General features: G+C 43.6%; 1 protein-coding gene across 2 annotated transcripts in view; it reads right to left on the reverse strand.

The window, feature by feature from the left end:
- agrn (agrin) overlaps window positions 1–22,687 on the reverse strand; it is a 502,577-nt gene that overhangs the window by 17,751 nt on the left and 462,139 nt on the right. For both annotated transcript variants that reach the window (XM_080031352.1, XM_080031351.1), the window contains exons 23-30: window positions 21,033–21,521; window positions 19,203–19,395; window positions 15,271–15,486; window positions 14,118–14,347; window positions 12,569–12,703; window positions 6,449–6,539; window positions 5,950–6,114; window positions 3,865–3,976 (exon numbers count right to left, since the gene is read on the reverse strand). In XM_080031352.1, coding sequence (XP_079887478.1) covers window positions 3,865–3,976; window positions 5,950–6,114; window positions 6,449–6,539; window positions 12,569–12,703; window positions 14,118–14,347; window positions 15,271–15,486; window positions 19,203–19,395; window positions 21,033–21,521 — 1,631 coding nt within the window. The remainder of the gene's footprint in view (window positions 1–3,864; window positions 3,977–5,949; window positions 6,115–6,448; window positions 6,540–12,568; window positions 12,704–14,117; window positions 14,348–15,270; window positions 15,487–19,202; window positions 19,396–21,032; window positions 21,522–22,687) is intronic.

Here is a 22,687-nt window from a genome sequence, read left to right on the forward strand (position 1 = left end):
CTTCTCACCCATCACAGAGCAGAGGGGGTCACCTCTGTCTGTAACCAGTACTGCTCTCTTTTAACTCAGCACATTAAAGTTAAAAAGGCATGTTTAACCTTGCCCTTGATATGGGAGTGGGGGGGGGGGTGTAGCCTAGTGAGACCAGCCTTCGTATTCGTTTCTCTCCCGCAGATCAGTCTGGACTTTCTTCAATCTCCGTGGGGAGGAGCCGGTCAGAAAATGCTTGGGCCAATCAGGACCTGTGTTCTGATTTAGCGTTTATACCTTATAGTATAGCAGCTTCTGATTGGTTCATGTAGTCGTCAATGTAGCCTGGTGACGAGACCAGCCATATCTCACAAGCGTATTTTGTTGATCCATGTTGACATCGACGACTACAAGAATCAATCAGGTGCTGCCTTCCACTAACAGATGGAAAGTGGGGAGGGTCCGGTCTGACTGAAGGCTAGATTGATGACTACATGAACCAATCAGGTGCTGCCTTCCACTAGCAGACGGGGCCGGGCTCCTCCCCTATGGAGATTGGAGAAATACCAGACTGTAGGGACTTTGATCTTGTTTGAGATGTCTATAATGTGGTATTCTAAAACTTGAGCACATAGTAGCCATGTAAAGTTACTCTTCTTTGACTTTAAAGTGAGATTTCATTGTGTTAATAAAAAGGTAATAATCTGCACCTGGTGAGAGAGGACAGTTGGTTCTATGGAGCGTTCTTCGCTCAGTTGTTTGTGTTTTTATGGCTGAGTGAGTGAGCGATATGATAGAATGCGTGATTGTTTTCCCTGTTTCCCAGAGAAGTGAGAGCAGATGAGAAAAGAACAGCCCTGCTTTGCACCTCACTGTCTGCTCCGGTGTATGTCCTCCTCTTCGCTCTCACTTTGCTCACGACAGCCACACGGCACCGCCTACGCTGCACTAATGAAGACGTTTCTTTGTTGCTAAAAACAATGGCCGTCACAAAAAGGAGCGCCTCCTCTCCCTCTTCCCACCCACCTTCCACCCCCGCAGCAGATGGACTGAGGTGAAAGCCAAAGCGTCCTCTCAGAGCATCTCTACTTCAGTGCTGTTTGTGTGTACGTGTGTATGGGATTATGAAATGGAAAAGTTTTTCTACAGAGCTGGGGCTTTTAAAGGAATAGTTAACATTTTTATCATTACGTTTTTGCCTAACAAGACAAGGCGACAGAAACCATTCCTCTAACTGTGCGTGCATTTTGAAGGAAAAATGGGCAAAGGTTGCTCATCGCTAGTTAGCTTAGCTCAAATACGAAGTATCAGTCTGCCTCCTTCGATAGACAGAAGAAAAACTTTACAACATCACTAAACCGTCCTGTTTGCTTGTTGGGGCTTGTTTATTTACTACCTTTTCTTGCGCTCTAGATTTTTTGCACTTAATTTTAGAATCAAATACATACCAAGAATGAAACAGCAGCGTGGACGGTCTTGTCAGTAGGTGAATGGTATTTGATTGAAAATATTTGAAGCTGAGTTAAAGGAATACTTTCTGTTGCCTTGTCTTGGACCCGGGAGTGAGGCAACAAGCTTAAAATAAAAAAAAACATGTTTTTGAACTATTCCTTTGAAAAGGTAGCAGCAGCTCTGCAGAAGCACCTTCTTATTGCGTGCTGTGGATGCCTGGATAGATGGATGTGACAGGGGAACGTAGTGAACCACATGGGCCAAGGTGTGACTGGGACTGGTCTCATTACCTTGCGTGATTTCTTATTTCCAGACAGCACATCATAGAGAAAGACAGAAAATAGGGAGGAAGAGAGTTATTAGGGGAAAGACTAGTAAGTGTGTGCACAGAGAGGCATGCAGAGGTAGGAGTGCACAAGCACAAGAAACACACACACTCCAATATACTCTATTCTCACACACACACACACACACACACACACACACACACACACACACACACACACACACACACACACACACACACACACACACACACACACACACACACACACACACACACACACACACACACACACACACACACACACACACACACACACACACACACACACTCAGGTGAGTCATGTATTAGAAAGGAACGCTCCTTAGAAACACAGTGCTGTGTTCAGTTTGTCCTTTTAAGGAGAGACACTCCTGGCATAAACATTCTTCCTCAAGCACTGGTCAATTTTGTTTCTATAACAAATCTTCTGTCATACTAAAATAGATAAATGGTCAATTTTGGAATTCTACTTCAATAGCGCTTCCCCCAATCAGTCCTAGCACAGGTCAAGTCTCTAAGAGCATTAAATAGAGCTGCAGTGTAGCACAGACAAGTGAGATACATTACATACATAAATTTGCATTCTATTTTGTACCATATACAACCAAAAAGCTGTGCGAGAGAGTGTTTAGACTTAAAGAGTGACTGCAACTGAGACAGTGAGTCTGAAAAGACCATGCATGAAGCAGATGGTGCCGCTAAGAAAAGATGAAAAGGAAAAAAAAGCTTCATGGATGAGAAACAGTGAAAAGTGCTTCTTTAACCAAAGCTCATTTAGAGACTGCTGCCATTTAATGAGGTGAAGTAGATCTTGATTTCTCCTCCCTGTACCTGTGCGCCTCTGAAAGTATGCACTTCATCATGCCGGCAGCCCGAGCTGTCTATTGTATGATGAACACATGCAATATGTAACTACACACGTGTCTGTGAGTGACCACCTTCATATGATATGGGCTTCTCTCCAGAAGTCCCTCCTACTTCTAAAAGCAGACGTAGGACAGAATTAGCTGAGAGCCTTGTGCCAAGATGCAAATCACAGCGTAAAACTCTCATTTGTCTAATGACACCTCTAATAAAGGTGGAGTCAGTGACTCTGGAGAATGCTTTTTGTCAAAATAGCTTTGTGTCAAAATCAGTGAATATCTCCTCATGATCAACTCCCAGTCCGTACTGTGTGTGCGCTGAAAAAAAATCTGGTGTGAATAAACAGCCTAGGCTAACCCAACCTAACCGTACTGGATGTGGGTCTCTGCATTGAGCTCCATAACTAGTCTTGACTCATCTCTTGAATCCAGCCCCACCAACCATCTTCTCATTTTCCTTGCTCTCCTCTTTTAATAAGATTGTCTGCCTGTGCTGCTGGAGTGAAACACAATCACCATGGGCACTATAGCAGCCGGCGTGGGGAGGACAGAGCAGGGAGGACAGCATCGCGTCTTAGAAGGGGATGATGGAGAGTGCATGTTCATAATCACAAATTACACTGTTTAATATAATTGGATGATTTACAGGCTTATCAGACTATAAGATAGCCTTCATTTGGAAGCATGTACCCGCTTTATTGGTGTAGACACAGGGCTGAGGAGTTTCATTAGGCTCTTCTCTCTATCTCCTTTATCTGCCTGCACCTTCCCAGACACCAGGCTGAATGTATCAAATGTACTGTATTGCAGCAGTAAAAGCTGCTGTTGTGCTCTATGATAAAACACACAGTTTTATCTCCGGTATGTCAGCAAGCTGAAAGGCTGTGTTTTCCTAAGAGAAGACAGCTTGTCAAACTGGCCCGCTTTACATTCAGAGCACTCCCTCTTACCTTGAAGGATGTTGGGTGATGGCGGGGGATTTTCAGCAAATCAAGTGGGCAGAACCATGTGGTGTGAGAAACACCTTAGCAAAGGGAGACACAGTTGCTGATTCAACGGCAAATGTTGCCCACGGGGGCAAGTTGAAAGGCACTGAAGCCTGAGGTTGGGGCAATGACGTGATAGGATAACGCAGATGATCAAATAAATATATTTATATGGCACAAGCAAGGCTAAGCATAGACAGGCCCAACAGCCTGGCATGCTAAAAGCTACACAACCATTAGCAGCGCTGGTTAGCTGGCTGTGTCTTACCGGAGCCTCCCCACGGACAGGGTCCTTCCTGTTCACCATGATCTCTCCTTTGCGGTTGGAGCGCTCCAGGTTGATGGTGTTCCACACATTCAGCTGGATCGGCTCCTTACTCCTGATAACACACACACACACACACACACACACACACACACACACACACACACACACACACACACACACACACACACACACACACACACACACACACACACACACACACACACACACACACACACACACACACACACACACACACACAGATACTCAGGTGAGTCATGTATTAGAAAGGAACGCTCCTTAGAAACACAGTGCTGTGTTCAGTTTGTCCTTTTAAGGAGAGACACTCCTGGCATAAACATTCTTCCTCAAGCACTGGTCAATTTTGTTTCTATAACAAATCTTCTGTCATACTAAAATAGATAAATGGTCAATTTTGGAATTCTACTTCAATAGCACTTCCCCCAATCAGTCCTAGCACTATTCTGAAGGTTATTAAAGAAGAATTTGTTCATATATTGTTTATTGTCTGATTCATAATAGGGGAGAACGGGGGAATCTGAGGCATCGGGTAATGTGAGCCACCCCCTGTATCTAGGCAACGGAAAACATTTGTGGTCATGTGAGATGTATGTTTTCAAGCCCCTCTCATTTCCCCATGGCCCTGAAAGAGAGGACCTCATGGTGCTGTGGTAAGCATGTTTTTTTTTCACCAAAATAGGTATTTTGCATGTAAAAGTAAATTTTCTTGCTGTCAACTTAATCAACTGTTGTGCCAAAGCAAATGTATTCACGTAGAAAAACTTCTATCATACGTGTTGATGAACTACCAACATATAAAAACCATGTGATGATATTAGCTAAAGATTAGCCTGAAATGCTAAAACAGGTAGTTTTCTCTCAAATTGTGGTGGTGGGGGAAAGTGAGCCACTGTCTCACTTTCCCCCACCATGAGGCACAAGTTAAGTTTAGTCTTAAACATATTTTAATGTAATATTACATAACATATGTTTTATTTTAATGTCATACACATTGTAGAAAAGCTATCATGCCAAGGAAATACACCAGGAAGACGATCTGGGGCAACCACACGGAATGTAGAGTAGGCCTAGTTGTAGAGTATGACAGGCTGCTGTTATAATCCAGTAATCCTGTGTTCTGAGTCCCAGGCTGTTCTCGCTGGTTCTGATTTTCCTATGCTTTGACCCACAGACACAAGCTGGCTCTAAGGGTCCTGTGTTCTGACCCCCAGACTGTGTTCTAATCTAACTGGTTCTATCTTTAATTTGAATCTTATTAAAACCGTTTGAATTATAATATGTTGTATTTGTTCAGAATTACTTTCAAGTGTTTAGAAAATGTGCTTTGCTTAATTGAACAAACCCCATCATTCTTTTACTAGTCCGACATTAGTTCTGGACTGTGTGGCTAGCTTTCAGGATTCTAACTGTTACAACAACTTTTTTTAAAACAATCATATTTTCACTGCCCTTTGTCTTGAAAAAATTCTGCTAATGCCCATTTCTAGGAAACATCCTGAATTAATGGGAAATGTGTAAATTTGAGTGATAAATCATTTTAGCTCGCTTAGAGGGGAGCAAATGTAAAAAGTGGCTCAGATTACCCCGTTCTCCCCTACATTTCTTTCTTAAAAACATGCATTTTTTAGACCTGTACTAAGTCATTTCTTTGGTTTCTAAAATGAAAAATGGCTGTGTCAAAATCGGTTCTGTAAAAGCGTTGTACACTAATATGTTAAAATGGAAAAATGGAAAAACCATTTTAACTCTGGCTTAATCCAACATCTAGACTTTTTTTTAAAGAGATGAACATAGATGCATTATTAGTTAGATTTGTTTCTTATGTAAGAAATCAAATGTCAAAGCTTCATGATGATATCTATAAGTTAACATTTTGTACGCACATTTTATAGGATAATTATAGCACCCCAAATATCATGTAAGGAGTTATACTAGTATTACAAAAGATTGATATCCTATATTGTCTTGAGATAATCTATTTTATATGTATTTCTTATATCTGCATTCCCCAGTAGTGTAGGTAAAGATGATGATGCTGATTCTAACCTGATGGTAGCGGGTCCCTTCCCCAGGTCGTAGCGGAACTCCAGGATCCCGTTATTAAGGGACAGAGAAATGAAGTCTCCTTTCCCATCCGACTTCTGGCCGTTATAGAAGATCATACCGTTGGAGTCAGTGGCCATGAGCACCACTGTCATACTGAGCTTTTGACTGCAAACACAGCACACGCCAAGCACGAGTCAGAAACACAAAGCACCAGACATACTGTAGAAAGAACAAGAGAGGCTTCTTCGCTTGTTCTTGGTGCACTGGTGCTCTTTCAAATGACATGCAAATGACATAGACATACTATGTATTCTTCATGCTTAGGGCTGGATATTGTGTTGTTTGTGTAATCCTTATTGTCAATGCAGTTCAGGCTTAAAGAAGGCAGCTTTGCCTCGGGCACAGAAAAGACTCAGCCTGTGTATAGCACATGCCACACCTGTGTTTAGCATCACACAGTAGTCTAGACTGTGTCATCATGCAGAGACAGTAGACTTACCGCAGGTCATGGCCGTAGAGATGGAGTCCCTTAAGCTCCAGGTAGGAGTCTCCCATGAATAATGGCATGTAAGCCCCTGTCCTCTCAGCCACTGGAAAAATACAAATAGACTAAAGTCAATTCAAATTCACGGATAGTTCCGTGCAGGGACGTGTCAGCGTAATAGAAAGGGATGGGATTTTGTTTGCATAGCCTTTAGGATTAAGACTTTACCCGGACAGAAATGCAAATAAAACATTCTAAAACCCCTTATGCCAGACTGATTACACAGTATGACAGAGAACCTTTGGAGACATACATGTTGAGACAAACATCAGAGCGGGGACCCATCAAATATTGCAGCCCTTGTACTTTGGCCGGCCTTTTTCACAAATGCATGTATTTGCAATGGATACGTCTGGCTGTCCCGTTTCTGTCTGTCTGCAGTGATTAGGACGGGCACCGTGCCATCCTTCTAACAAGTGGCTTGACATTAAATATCATTTAAGGGTGAATCATCATGGTATTGTTTAGGATGTTGTTTGCAACTACGATTATTCAAGGGGTCCGTGCAATGCTAGAGGCTCACACGCACACACACACACACACACACACACACACACACACACACACACACACACACACACACACACACACACACACACACACACACACACACACACACACACACACACACACACACACACACACACACACACACACACACACACACAAACACACACACAAGCTAACACACACGCTTAGCTTTTCTTTGCAATTGTCTGGGATTAGCTGAGTGGAGTCAGGATGGGGGAAGGCAGAAGGAGATGAGAAAGCTAATTAGTTCTTGTGCAGAAGGCTGCTAATGATGATGGCACACACCATGGAGGAGAGGAAAAAATGCTCTTGCACACCCAGCAAGGATCCGTGCACTAAACTGAACTATAGTAGAGTAATAGAGCTGTTCAGAATGTAGCAAAAACAAAGGAAAAGGGGTCAGGGGCAAAAGGCTGAGTTGAAGAGGCGAGTTTTGAAGATGACCAGGGATGGTGCATCTGGAATGTCTGAGGGGAGAGAGCTCCATTCAGAGGGTGGGGCTGCCAGACTGAAGGCTCGGTCGCCAAATGTTGGAAAACTGGTTGTAGGTGAGCAGGAGGGTTTTGTAATTGATGCTGGGGTAAGGGTAAGTGGTTACAGTGGTCCAGACAGGAGGGGATGAAGGCGTGGATGAGTGTTTCTGCCACAGCCACAGACAGTGATGGGCGGAGTCTGGAGATGTTCTTGAGGTGGAAGAAGAAGGATTTGGCAACGGGTTTGATGTGTGAGTGAAATGAGAGGTTTGAGTCAAAGGTGACACCCAGGTTGCAAGCTTCAGAGGATAGGGAGATAGAGGATCCATCGACCACCAGGAGCAGATCACCAACCTTCCTTTGCTTGAATGTTGCAGAAATAAATGACTGAAAAACTATAGAGGTTGATGGTAAGCTCTGAGGTAATTTTTTTTTTTTTTTTAGCAATGCTGCCTTATTGATACTTCGAATTAAACCCATTAGACCTATATAAATTTGGTTAAGGTAAGGTACAAAGCAGCTGCAATGCTCATTTGCCGGTTAAAAGTTTGAACAGCTCCTACAATCAGACTTTGAGCAGAGTTGTTTTCAGTGTGAATAGGAGTCATCTCTGTATCTCTTTGTAGAAATTCAAAGTATCCACTGCAGTGAGCTTTTCAAGGACCGGCTTAGTTGAAATCATCCTGTTTTGGTTAAACAGTCATGATTTCCTCTATCACAGGGTCACAGTAGGCCATTTAATACTATTGGAACACCCTTGAGAAAAGCCCTTGATGGAGAATGTCATTGCAGTGAGATGCGGTGACGAACCCTGCCAAAATTGAAATGGATCCCGTAGCTCAACTGAACGGGTGCACACAATAGTTTATACACACTAAACATCGCGACTGATTCACCTTCAGGCTTGTGACGAGTGGGCTCTAAGCTACCTGTCTTTTAGCTGTTCTTCTCAGCGCGGACGTCCGCTCGGCTGCAGCCAGATCTGTGAGCTCCTGTCTGGGGCTGACACTACAGCTTATCTCATTGATTCCTGTGAAAAATTTGCCTTTTTCTAACGGGAGACGCTCTGGCTCGCACAGCATTGATTTTTGGTTCACCTCAATTTATTTGGATCACCTGCTACCTGGGATTTGGGGGCATGGAAGGAAGCTATCTCCATCCGGTTTGCAACGACACATGTTTCAATCCCGTTTGGAACATGCACGTTAGAATATTCTCTTTCATTTACCGTAGCACAAGTCGCATTAACTTCTGCAAACTTCCATGACAACATCTACAAAGCCAGGGAGGGAAAAACATGGTGTAGACTCTGGAATGTGACGCCGCCTAAAAGTACTAATGATCAACTTCAAAAGCAGCCGAAGCTGTCTGGTCCTCTTCCCAGCAGAGCACCGGCTCTGCCATGTGGTGCTAAGCAACAACAACAACAACAACCTTTGAACACAACACCTGTGGGCGGATAGGCAGGGAGGGATGGAGGAGAGGGAGAGAGATAGAGAGAGGAGAGAGGGGAGAGAGGAGAGAGATAGAGAGAGAGGGGGAGAGAGAGAAAGAGAGAGAGAGGAGAGGAGAAAAGAGAATTTACTGCTCTAACAAGCACAGCAAATCCAATGTGCTGACTGACCCAGCGGAGTTCTGGAGGCTCTACTCAAATTCAAATTCAAATTCAAATTCAAAATTGGCTTTATTGGCATGAAAGTTTTTTTTAAAAGCAATATTGCCAAAGAAAAACATCAAATAAATCCAAACATTCAAACAATACACAATATGTGTCAAAATAAAACAATATACAATATGAACCATATATACATCTGTATGAATATTAAATAGTGTGTGTGTGTGTGTGTGTGTGTGTGTGGGTGTGTGTGTGTGTGTGTGTGTGTGTGTGTGTGCTTCAATCATTCACTGTCTTACAGGTTGAAGCATTTTAATACATACTCCTTCTCCGAGGAGTATTTTTAATTTGGAGAGGTCGTTCAGCTCTTTGAAATCTGGCACTAAAGAGCTGAACTTGTTCAAATACAATTTTCTTGTGTCATTTAATTTTGTACATTGTTGGAGAAAGTGCATCTCTGTCTCAACCTCACCTGTCGAACAGTGACCACATTTTCTGTTTTCTTTTGGTTGCCATGATTGTTTGTGTCTTCCTGTTTCAATTGCCAGTTTGTGGTCACTGAGCCTGTACTTGGTTAGGATCTGTCTCTGCTTTCTATCTCTGACAGTAGAGAGATATTCTGCTAATTCATAATTTCTTTTAAGGGCGAAATAACATTCCTATCTACTTTGGCTTTTAGTTGTTTCTTCCCAATGGTCCAGATAGGTTTCTTTACATTGTGCTATAATTTGCTTTACTCTGATTACTGTTTGGAGAGCAGTGTTGTTGTGAGGCTGGTCAGAATGTGTCTGAGAGGGGGCAGTTAGCCTCAGTACCAACTGACATAGGGGACTCTTTTCTGGGCTCAGCTCTTGGGTTTGGAGGGCTTTGGAGTGGAGGGTGTCTCTGGGGCTGCATTTCAGGTGGTTAAAAAAGTTGAGCGTTCTCTTTTGAATGTTAATTATCAGTGGGTATCTGCCTAATTCTGCTCTACATGCATTTGTTGGTGTGTTTCTGTGTACATGTAAAATGTATCTGCAGAATTCTGCATGTAGAGATTCTGTTGGATGTTTGTCCCAGCGGGTATAGCTCTGATGACTGAGTGGACCCATACTTCACTACCGTACAGCGCAATGGGCTGGATGACACTATCAAATATTTTAAGCCAGATTTTTATTGGAATTTGGAAATTATAAAATGTTCTCTTAATTGCAAATAGAGCTCTTCGAGCTCTTTCTTTTAGTGCATTCACTGCCATGTTGAAACTCCCTGATGCTGTTATGGTTATACCAAGGTATAGGGATGGGAATCGATAAGAATTTAACGATTCTGATTCTGCTTATCGATCCGATTCCTTATCGATTCTCATTGTGTGAGAAAATAAGTACAAATGTGTTTATTTGTATTAACCTGCTTAAAGATCTGATCAGAAGTGTGTCTAGTGTGTGTAAAGATTATCAAGAGTACTTTAGGAAATTGTCAATTTTCACATTAATTGGTCCGGACAAAAAAAAAGGTTTGCCTTTTTAAGCCCAAATGCCACTATGTTCCCTAAAAACTAAAAACACAGACTGAAAACAGTCAAGGAAGAGCTTGTGCCTTTTGGAATATTAACTGTGCTCATTTGCATTCAACTTGAAACAAAATTCAACTGACATAAAAAATACAAAGAAGTCTTCTGTAAAGATAAGACCAGCTATCAACTTTGGCAAATTAACTATTTGTTTGCAGAAAAAATATCATGTATGCCCTCTCAGGAAGGATACGAGATATTTTATGTACATGCTGTTCTAATGTGCAGCGCGCTGTTTATTATTAATATAGGCCTACCGGCCCGTCATCAGACACATTTGCACATCGGTCGCTCCTCAAGTAATCCAAGTCTTTTTTTTGTATGGGCAGAGATCGTGATTTTAAGTGTGTAGTTACAAAGTGTCATGTTTAACTTTAGTGTAGGGTTCGTCTCAACCACTGTGCGTAAAGGGTGCATTAGAACAGCTGACGGGAGGAAAAAGAAAAAGGCTCTCGCCTTTTTATCTCTCTTCCTTTTTTATAAGCCCGCCCGCTGTTTATTATTAATATAACGGCCCGTCATCAGACACATGTGCCGGGTGTTCTTTGCACATCGATCGCTCCATCAAGTTATCCAAGTCAGTGCTTTTTGTATGGGCAGAGATCGTTATTTTAAGTGTGTCTTTATGAAGTTTATTGTTAAACTTAAGTGTAGACTATCGTTTCCTTATCACCGCAGAGTTCCACTGTATGTTGTTTTGGGTTCGTCTCGACCCGCCGTGCGTAAAGACAGCAGAACAGCTGACGGAAGGAAAAAGAAACAAACCAGCTGACGAACGTGAGTAAACACTGCGGGGCTTAAGGCAGCGGTCAAGAAAACCTTTTTGCTTTGCTTTATGCTGCTCTCACCTTTTTATCTCTCTCCCTCTTTTATTAGCCCACACATATGCCTACACACACGTTCATTCTCACACATTGTATGTACAAGTCCAATGGGCAATTCTGGTGTCGACTAGACAGGCAGCGGACATTTAAACGTTTAACCGCCAGGATCGCCGTCTGCTCGCTTGCGCTCCTGCTTGTGCGCGTGTCATTTGACGAAATGGAAACTTTACAATTGTTGCAAGTGGCCGTATTTTCAAGTGAAAAACAACCAACATTTAGAGAGATTCTGTCTCAACGCCATGTTTGCTGCGTTCTGAACCAAAACAAAGCAGCGCGAGTGTCAAGTCATGACACATTTGCAACAAGCGGAACCGATAAGCGGAATCGTTAAGCAGGCATGTTAGCGATTCCAGGGAATTGGTAGACTCGGCACCGGGTCTGAAGAGGAACCGGGTCTCGATTCCCATCCCTACCAAGGTAGGTATAACTCATACTGTGTTCAATCACATGATTATTAATAGTAAAATTATGTTTGTTCTCATGATACCTGGGGCGTTTTTGAAAGATCATGACATTGGTTTTCTTCATGTTTACTCCCAGGGCCCAGTTCTGACAGTACTGTTCTACTACGTCTAACTGTTGCTGTAGTCCTTGTTCAGTAGGAGACAGTAGAACAAGGTCATCAGCATAAAACAAGGACTTCACCTCTCTATCTAGGAGGGAGAGGCCAGGAGCAGCACATTGATCGAACTCAGTGGTTCTCAATTATTTTCTAGGGGACAGAATTTTTTGGGACGATGCTGCAATGCTGGCTAAAGACCAAAAGATAGCGCTCCTTGATAATCACTGGAGACAAATGCCTCCTATCAAATGAGCAGCACAGTTCGGTTCGGTTCGGTTCGGCACGGCACGCGGCTCCACTCTTGTTGGACCCTTTGGGAAGGATGGGTACCCCAACAAAAGGGTGCAAAAAATAGGAACCGTACTGAACCGAACTGTACCACTCAGTGGGATCGAGGCTATAGGTGAGGCTATAGTGGAAATGAGGCTATAGAGTAGACCACAGGATAGACACATTACCTTGCTCGCAGTGCCTCCCTTCACGGCCCATGGGACACTCGCATTTGTATCCTCCCTCGGGCAGGGCCTGGCACTGGGACGAGGGGTGGCACCGGTTAGGCTCACATGGGTCATGGACATCAGCACAAGTTGGACCTGGACACACACACACACACACACACACACACACACACACACACACACACACACACACACACACACACACACACACACACACACACACACACACACACACACACACACACACACACACACACACACACACACACACACACACACACACAAATCCACAATGAGAAAACCACCTACATTTTCCACCACCTTCTCTATTATTCAATATCAGAAGACTAGGAGACAATTCAAAAAAGTAAAAAGGAAGGGGTGAAGCAGAGTATGAGGATTTCCTCAGCAATAGAGGTCATTTTCGAATAGGATTTGGAATATGACACATCCAGATTAGACAGTAGAGAGCCTTCCCCGCCACGTGGCCATGTTTTCTGGGCCAACGCCGGCTGTGGGGGAGGGTTAGGGAGAGTTTGGTGGGTGATGACTTTGCCCTCTGCCTCAGCCCGCAGTCAGAGCCTGTGGTGAGGAGAGGGCTTTAATGAAGGCCGGCCCCGCTGGGTTTCTCCCTCAAGCCAGCTTTCATCCTCCTCTCTGACTTCTTCCCTATTAAAGCTCTTGTTTCATACATCATGCTCTCCATATCTCACCTCACTTGTTTGTTAGGCTGTCCTTACATGTCCCTTTTCTAACTGCAACTCTCCAATGTCCCTGCCTTCCAAACCATAGAGCTTGGACACTTTTTTAAATTGACACGCTGACAAAATTAATGTCCAATTTTCATTATCCTCATTCATTTTACTAGTAATTCCTCATCAGAGTGGAGGGTAAGCTTTGCTTCTTGAAGCACCTTCCTTATTTGAGACAACAAGAATGTAATGTGATACTTTACTGGTCCGTATTTAATATTCAAAGTAAAATGGCTCTTAAAACTTTGCTGAATTGTGGTTTCATTAACCACTGAGCTGACTATGTTAGTATAAAATCCATAACTATTCAAGCATGAAGGTTAACTCTGACAATAATTTGGGCCTGCTGTGAAGCTTTTCTTCAGGAGGCTGCAGTACATGCTTGGCTAGGCCCTGATGCAGTCTGCTCCCAACTATATTCTCTGTTAGCTGCTGGTTAATAGGCATCGGCTGGAGGGAGAAAAAAGAGAAGGAATAGACATGGAAGAAGAGAAAGGCCAGGGGCCACTCTGACACAAGTTTTACGTTGTCTGTGCCGTCAACACTTAATCTGTGTTGGACACACACATTTGACTATGTTGGTGTTTAAAAAAAGACTTCCAGCGCTCCCCTGCCCGAGTTATATTGTCTAATGAGGCTTACTTAGGATTTGTGAGTAACTCTTGAGTGTGGAAACGTCCATACTTTCTACTTATCTCCCTGCCCTCACTCCTGGATAAACCTTTCAACATTCCACGACTGTCGTGAAATCCCATGAGGAACACTTTGAGCTGCTCCACTGTGCTGAGGAAGCTTACCCCAGAATCCTTTGCTGCACTTGCAGTGGAACATCTCTGCCTCCTTGACCTGGCAGGCCGCTCCATTCTTGCAGGGATCTGGCTGGCAGGGGTTGTTTCCACACTCTCCCACCCCGCTGCCATACTGACTGTCTCCTCCACTCTCCTGCAGAGTCAGCACGCGGTTGTTGACGTCCAGCAGACGGATGCAGCCCACGAGACCAGAGGCCACACCAGTCCTCTCCCTCACACTGAGGAAACAAAGGGAATAATCAAGTTTTAGTGTCTTTATTCAACACTAAGTAAGACCAGCCTGCAGTTACCATTATTAAACTGCCACCCCTCACTTAACAACACTGAGTTTAGAGTTAAAAAGATGCTGGGCCAGTTTCACAGACATGAATTAAGCCTAGTCCTGGACTAAATGGAATTTTGAATTGAGATTGTCCATTGAAAGTACAATTTAGTCCAGAATATGCTTAATCCATGTCTGCGAAACCGGCCCGCTATGTGCTAAATTTTGCCGATACATTTAATGCAGCAAAATAGTGTAATCCAAGATTGTCTACATCCTGGTTAGAGCGTATCGCTACAGGCTCAGACCTCGCAGCAGACCTGGTGTGAAATCCGACCTGTGGTCGGTTCTTTGCATGTCCTCCCCTCTTTGCACCATTTCAACTCTCTCTCTAAACCTGTCTAAAAAAAGTGAAAAACGCCCAAAAATAATCTAAAAAAAAAAGATTGTCTACATCCCATCAGTTCTGATCAATTCACAGTTTAATTACAAAGCTCCCTATGATTTACTTCCTACAATGTGTTCACATGAATCTCAAGGCCTGTCCTAGAGATTCCAACAGACTCCAGTGCATTTTCTGTTTTACCACCAATTAGGGCACATCTAACTTTTCTTTGAACATTTCACACAGAGGCTGAAAGGAGGAGATTCGGCATGGCAATATTACATTTCTAGTCAAAACCCTAGTTACAATTTTGAACCTGAAAATAAACATTATATGTGACCTTAAGTGCATGTATGTTACTGCAACATGAGATATCAATGTGTTCTAAAAAACATGTTTTGATTGCTTTTTGCTTTATTTTAGTTCCACCACATGGAGGTAAAACTGGATTACCAACTGGTCAACCCAGTGTAAGTGTGTGTAGAAGCTCTTACTCTGGCTTCATGTCCTCGGGCACTCCCCCTATGAGCAGTGGAGTGTCCAGGTTGAGTCCGTCCGTGCCGCGGGGACTCTGGCCCTCTATGTGCGGCTCGTTGTCCACACTCAGCATTGCATTGCGTCGGTTGCGTGTCACCACCAGCTGGTGCCAGCGGCCCTGGGTTATCTGCACTTTGCTGACCACTGTGCCTGTTCCTGAACCTGTGTTAAACCTGAGCACAGGAAACACACAGAGCATGTTAGACACGGGAATGTGAGCCATCGGGTAATGTGAGACACCCCCTGTATCTAGGCAATGGAACACATGTTTGGTCATGTGAGATATATGTTTTCAAGCCCCTCTCATTTCCCCTTGGCCATGAAAGAGAGGACCTCATGGTGATATTGTAAGCCACAAAAAAAAAATTTTTCATGTAAAAGTAAATTTTGTTACTGTCAACTTAATCGATTGTTGTGCTAAAGCAAATTGATTCAGGTAGAAAAACTTATATCATACATGTTGATGAACTACCAACATATGAAAACATGTGATGATGATAATTTAAGATTAGCCTGATTTGCTGAGAGAGGTAGTTTTTTCTCAAATTGTGGCAGTGGGGTAAAGTGAGACAAATGATGTGGGGTAAAGTGAGACAGTGCCTGTGCCCTCTTTTAATGAATCCATTATATTTGAGGTAGCAAGGAGACTAGTTTGAATAAGACAAAAGACAATGTGGGCTGGAGGTGGGAGTTGATGGTTGAAGGGGTGTCAGCAAGGGCATGGTTTGGCACGTATGTATGAGGGGGACAGGAGAGTGACCATCAATAGACTCTAAGTAATATGTCTTTATTCAATGAATGATCCCACTGGGGCGGCAGTGGCGAAGTGGGTAGGGAGTTCGCCTCTGGTGTGCAGGGTCGGAGGTTCGATCCCCCGTCTCCCCGCCACATGTCGAAGTGTCCCTGGGCAAGACACTGAACCCCGAATTGCTCCCGATAGTTAGCTTAGTTAGCTTTGCACCCTAGTGCTAAGCCTACCCTTTGTGGTAGCTGCTGCTATCGGTGTATGAATGTGTGTGTGACTGGGTGAATGTGTACAAAACAATGTAAAGCGCTTTGGGTCTGTGATAAACGGAGATAAAGCGCTATATAAGTCCATTTACCATTTACCCAATAAAACAAATGCAGAAAAATATTAATCAAATACTCAAAAGATGGAAAATGACAGCTGGGTCTAGTCCTGTGTTCTGAGTCCCAGGCTGTTCTAGCTGGTTCTGATTGTTCTTTTCTCTGACCCCCAGACACTAGCTGGCTCTAAGGGTCCTGTGTTCTGACCCCCAGACTGTGTTTTAATCTAACTGGTTCTATCTGTCATTTGAATGTTAATTATTGAATATGAATTATATGGTGTATTTGATCAGTTACTTTCAAGTGTTTAGAAAATGTTTTGCTTAATTGACCAAACCCCATGATTCTGTTACTAGTCCGACATTAGTTTTGGAGTATTTGGTTTTCAATCTATCTGTCAGGGTTCTAACTGTTACAATTTGTGTTGTTATGGTAGTTTCAGAGTGGAAAAAGTAAGTGGATCAGTTTACCCCCTTGATTTCTCTGGTCTGTCTCAGTTTACCCCACAGCTGGGGTAAACTGAGACACAAGACAACTTTTTTTAAAACAATCATATTTTCACTGCCCTTTTGGCATGAATAAATTCTGCTAATGCCCTTTTCTATGAAACATCCTGAATTAATGGGAAATGTGTAAATTTGACTGATAAATCATTTTAGCTCCCTTAGAGGGGAGCAAATGTAAAAAGTGTCTCACATTACCCCGTTCTCCCCTATGTTCTTAATCAAACAGCCCCTCATGACCAAAAGAAATGTGCTCATGTAAACAAGACAGAGAAGGATGAAAGACTTTTCATTGGGGATTCCAAACCATGTGACTGTAATGAGGCTGTCTTTCACACCCTCTTTTTTATTTAACTTTTTATCAAACAAGGTTTTGTAAAAAAAGAAGAAAAAGAAAAAGAAAAGAAGCAGCCATATCAATGTGAGCGACCACACATATGGTAGCATTAGCACCTGAGAGCAATTATCTGCCACAAATAATTTGTTCATATTCTCCCTAGATGGATTTGCAGAGCTGTGGGTAGACAGCTGTATTTCTGGAGGCAGAGCTCCGTTTGAAAGCACAGTGACTAATGATCCCTATTGCCGTGCTATTGATTTTGCTCTGGAAATAGAGAAATATAACCTGGCCAGGTTGGGAGGAGCTGAATGTCTTCCAAAGGGGTCAGGGTGAAACACAAGAGCCAAAAGATAGGAGAGTGCTTGGTGTTTAAAATAATCCAAAACAGACACTGTGCAGAATCTCTAATTAGTCCATTGGTGTCTCCTCTGAAGATGCTGCCTTACCCCACATTCTTTTTCAAGCATAAAATCCACTGTGGGGGAAGAATGCTCAGTGTAGGAAAATGGTCCAAATGAAACATGTTGGATGAAACTTGTGGTTACTGTCAGCCATCCACTTACTAAAACAATCTAATGCTGTTCTAGATAGATCCTGAAGGAGACCTATACCACTTGTACTAGGACTGATGGTCAGCCTTGTTGGCAGAAAACACCATACAGTTGCATTATGGGAGATGTAGGATCCAATAGGACCTACAGGTCTAAAACTTCATATCTTAGCTGCACTGACCAGACTTTTTCAGAAGCAAACTTTTAGATCAGTGAAGTATTCTTTTTAAATGGCTCCTGAAATGAACCATTTGATGCACATGATGCAAACCCAATCCAATCCTCTTGATCTCAACTAGTTGTATCAAGTCTGGACCATAAAACATGCTTGATATCACACAGAAAATATCACAAATGCTGGATAGTTAGTAGTTCAATAGTTAGATTAATAATAGACATAAATAGACAGATTAATGATTGTATGATATTTCAGCAAAATATATAAAATACAAAAGAAAATTCATCACATTGCTGCCCCAAAGGTGTAAGATTGATTGATTTATAACATTGTCTGTAATAGCCTATTGCAAATAAAGATGTCGCGATTTAAGGTAATATACTGTAAGGAAATGTAAGTCTTATGCGGTATAAGAATTTATTTAGTCCTACAGGATATATTGTCATGTCACCAAACGATCACATAAATCACCATATTAGGATTCAAATCTGCATATACCTCAGCACTCATTTCTTTCCATATGTTCCAGCCATCTGCAAACATGATCATGTGTGCGACTTCTTTGTATTTATACATATTTTTGAACACATTTCTGTAAGCGTGCCTTCATAGCCTTAACCTGCAAATCTGTCAAGAAGCTTCTGTATCTTTATTTATTTGCTGGCAGTGGTGCTTGCAACATGTTTACTTGCTGTAATTATTTGCCTCATTATCTTCAGTGCTCTCTGTTCATTTCAATCTCATCTACAGCCTCACTTAGCTGCCTCTGCAATGACCCTGTTCTCCCCACAGGAATCATTTAGCTTTTAATCAAATGTAATCAAACAATAGCAGCGTAATCAAGAGCTGACAAGGTCGCTGCCCCTTTTAAAGCTGGAGTCAGCCATTCTGGGGAAGGGTTATTGTCAAAACCACTTTAAACAAAATCAGTATATATCTCCTGAAGATCTACAGCAAGTCTGTGTGCTGAAAAAAATCCATTGTTAACACACAGCCTAGGCTCTGTAAATGGTTTTGGTTAAGAATCCCTTTGTTTACATACCAGTTTACAGAGCCTAAAATATTTTTTTCAGCACACACACACACACACACACACACACACACACACACACACACACACACACACACACACACACACACACACACACACACACACACAGAACTGACAGGTAGCGGATCTTGAGGAGATATTCACTGATTTTGACAAAAGAGATTTTGACCACCAGAATGTCTCTCTGCTAGCGCTCACCGTAGCTCCACTCTGCCGTTGACCAGGGCCAGAGAGATGAAGTCCTTCTTGCCCTCCTGTCCGTTGTAGAGCAGCAGGCCACTCATGTCCGACGCTCTGAACTCCATGGCGATGCGCACCGTGTGGTAGGCACTCATGGTCTGGAACGCCAAGTAGGACTGGCCTCCAAACGAAGGGATGAAATACTTGATCACTGTGGAAGGGAATGAAGACAACCAGTCAATCCTGTCATTATTACATGGCTTTGCTTTATGGCGGAGTAATAGGCCTTTAATGTGTATAATCAAGTGTGAGCAGAGGCGGTAGTGTGTGTTGTTGGCTCTGGATGCGCCAATTCTGTTGGTTTATTTTAAGAACATATTGTTTTTACCATAAGTTTGTCAAAAGGATGGGAAAGGGGAGGAGCTGAACTTTTCACTCACCCTGCAGTCACACACGTTTGCACATCACGCACACACACACGTGCACACACACGCGCGCGTGCGCGCACGCACGCACACACATACGCACACATTTTGTTTTTCCGCCACTTGACAATTATGATTATTATCATCAATTTTCTCCCCTGGGTTCCTTTTTCTCACCTCCATCTGTCTTTCCATCCGTGTCTCTCAGGAGAATGGCAGCTGATGAGCAGTCTCTTTTTCTAATGACTTGATTGATCTGGAGCTGGCATGCAGTTTGTGTGTGTGTGTGTGTGTGTGTGTGTATGTGTGTGTGTGCATGACTTCATTTAGCCACTCTAACTTAAGGACACAGACTGATTCCCACCAGCTAATCCCCATCAAGGCAATTATTGTGAACTATTTTAAGATGCAGCTGTTGCTCCTCATCCCCAAAAATGCCAGTGTGATAAGAGTTGATAAAGAGTTGAGCTTCTCAAGGACTGTTGTGTTTGTTGAAGGGCTCAGTGGCTGCTCTATAGTAAGGTGTTGAACCATTTCTATCACTTGAGATGAGGCACAGTCAGAAAAAAAACAAATTACAGAAACAAGATCATCACTTGTTTTACCGTTTTCTTGCTGGAATGCAGAAACGAAAATACGAGCCGAATTCTCCTTTTCCTGTTTATTGGTACAAAACCAAAGAATACTATGACAGAAACTTGTTTGCTCTGCATTCAGTACGCACCACAATACACCTGTGTTAACGAGCCGCAGCAAAGGTGGAAACACACCCGAATTTGCTTTAATCAAATCAAACGCTGTTTAAGAGTAAAAATAAAATCTAGTATGAAACCAAGAGACGCCCTGCACTGAGCTTTGATTGCTGTTGTTGAGCTTTTAACGACTCAATAAATCCACATCTGTTACCATATAAAATTGCATTTACATATTTGTACACTTACTGAGAGTCATAACTTACACCGTTTCTTAAAGTGTCACTTTACAGACACTTTTTGAAGCTACAAATAGGCAATACTAATGCCTTAGAGGAATACATTACATTTTTTCTATAACATAACAGTTTCATTAAATAAAACATTCCCTTAACATTAGATCTTTTTAATATAATGGTGTGTTACTCCGGCTTTATAATTATTCAAGCGCATGAGGATGTGATCAGCAGTGATTGTAGAAAAGCTTAAAAGCCTGATTGGCACAATGGAAAGTGAGGACCTAAAAACGTATGCTGCAAATTCTCTGTGAACATCAGCCTTTGGGTGGCTCTTTGAAATAGCTCATTGAACTACCACCAAAATCTATTCCAGCTAATTTTCATAGATGGGTTCAAAATAAACTGAGAAGTTGAAGATTGGTTTAGGAGTAATATCAAACATGGGAGAAGAAATATTTGCTAATATATGAAGTTAAAAAGAAAATGGCTCACCCTTCTCACAGACGGAGCCTCCTCGCCCGGCGGGGCACTTGCAGCTGAAGTCGTTGCCATCGTCCTCACAGGTCCCCCCGTGGAGGCAGGGGTGGGAGCTGCAGGGCTTGTGGGTCTTGTGGTGGATCTTGGCCCTGCTATGGGCCAGGGTCGTGGCTGGGGGCGGAGCAGTGGTGGTGGGCAGCTGAGTGGTGAGCGGCGCCGAGGTGGTGGTGGTGCGTCGGCCAGTGTGTGGCCTGCGGGTCCAGGCTGGAGGTCTACGGGTGATGGACGGGGAGGGGGGAGGGGGCCTAGAGGTGGTGGAGCTGGGGGGAGGGGGCCTTGAGGTGGTGGAGCTGGGGGCAGGCCTAGTAGTGCTGGTGGGAGGAGGGGAAGGCCTAGAGGTGCTGGCGGTGGGGGCAGGCCTAGAGGTGCTGGCGGTGGGGGCAGCTGTGGTGACTGAGGCCGTGGTGCTGGTAGTGGTGGTGAAAAACGGGGTGGAGGAGAGGCCTGTCAACAGGAGAGAACAAGAAAGCTTGGAACATATGCATTTTAAGGTCACATGTTACGCACTTTTTCAGGTTAAAAATTGTAATTTAGGTTTGTACTAGAAACAGTTTTCATGATGTAGTCTCTAAAAATACAACTTTATATTTCTCACAATACCATCGCTGAATCTCCTCTTTACTGAAACGCTCTGTTTTAGTGCCGGTCTCTTAAAGCCCAGCCTTCCAATCCCCTGCCATTAGGGGAATCTGAGGGTGTTCTTATCACAGGTGGAGCTAGTGCTAAGTTAGGTTGGTAATGACGGCTCAGCCCTCTCTTCAACTCCCTGTTCAGACATGAGTGCGTGGCCACACACAGCTCCAACACCATCATCAAGTTTGCTGACGACACGACCGTCATCGGCCTGATCACCGACGGCGATGAGACGGCGTACAGAGAGGAGGTGAGAGCCCTGACATCTTGGTGCCAGGACAACAACCTCCATCTCAACCTCAGCAAAACTAAGGAGCTGATTGTGGACTACAGGAAGCGGCAGGGAGCCGGGCACGCCCCCATCACTATCAAAGGGACGACAGTAGAGAGAGTCAGCAGCTTCAAGTTCCTCGGGGTCCACATCTGCGAGGACCTGACCTGGACTCGCCACACTGACGCCATCACAAAGACGGCAAGACAGCGGCTCTTCTTCCTCCGCAGACTGCGGAGGTTCAACATAGACTCAAGGATACTCTGCAACTTCTACAGGTGCACCATAGAGAGTATCCTGACTGGCTGCATCACTGCTGCTCCCGTCTGGTAGACGCTACCGCAGCATCTGGTCTCGCACCACCAGACTCAGGGACAGTTTCATCCCACAGGCAATAAGACTGCTGAACTCCTGGGGCCTATTTCAGGTAGCTGGTTTTGAGGCAACCCAGAGTTTGTTCGCTCTGAGTTAGTGGAAACTCTGGGTTTTCCGTTTCAGGTAGCAGGTTCAGCGCAACCGAGAGTCAGTTACTGCGGCAACATACGCCGTGGGTCTAACCTGCTGGATAGGTGGTTAGACCTACCCTGAGTTTGTTTTCACTTTACGCTGCAGCTCCGACTGAAGAAAGAGTGTCACTGTCACACGCGTCCCTGTACAGTTTGAAGCAAAATCACTCCATAGAAATCTCCATCGGGATGTTTTTATC

The sequence above is a fragment of the Ammodytes marinus genome, assembly GCF_949987685.1.
Source record: "Ammodytes marinus genome assembly, chromosome: 7".
Lineage (NCBI taxonomy): Eukaryota > Metazoa > Chordata > Actinopteri > Uranoscopiformes > Ammodytidae > Ammodytes > Ammodytes marinus.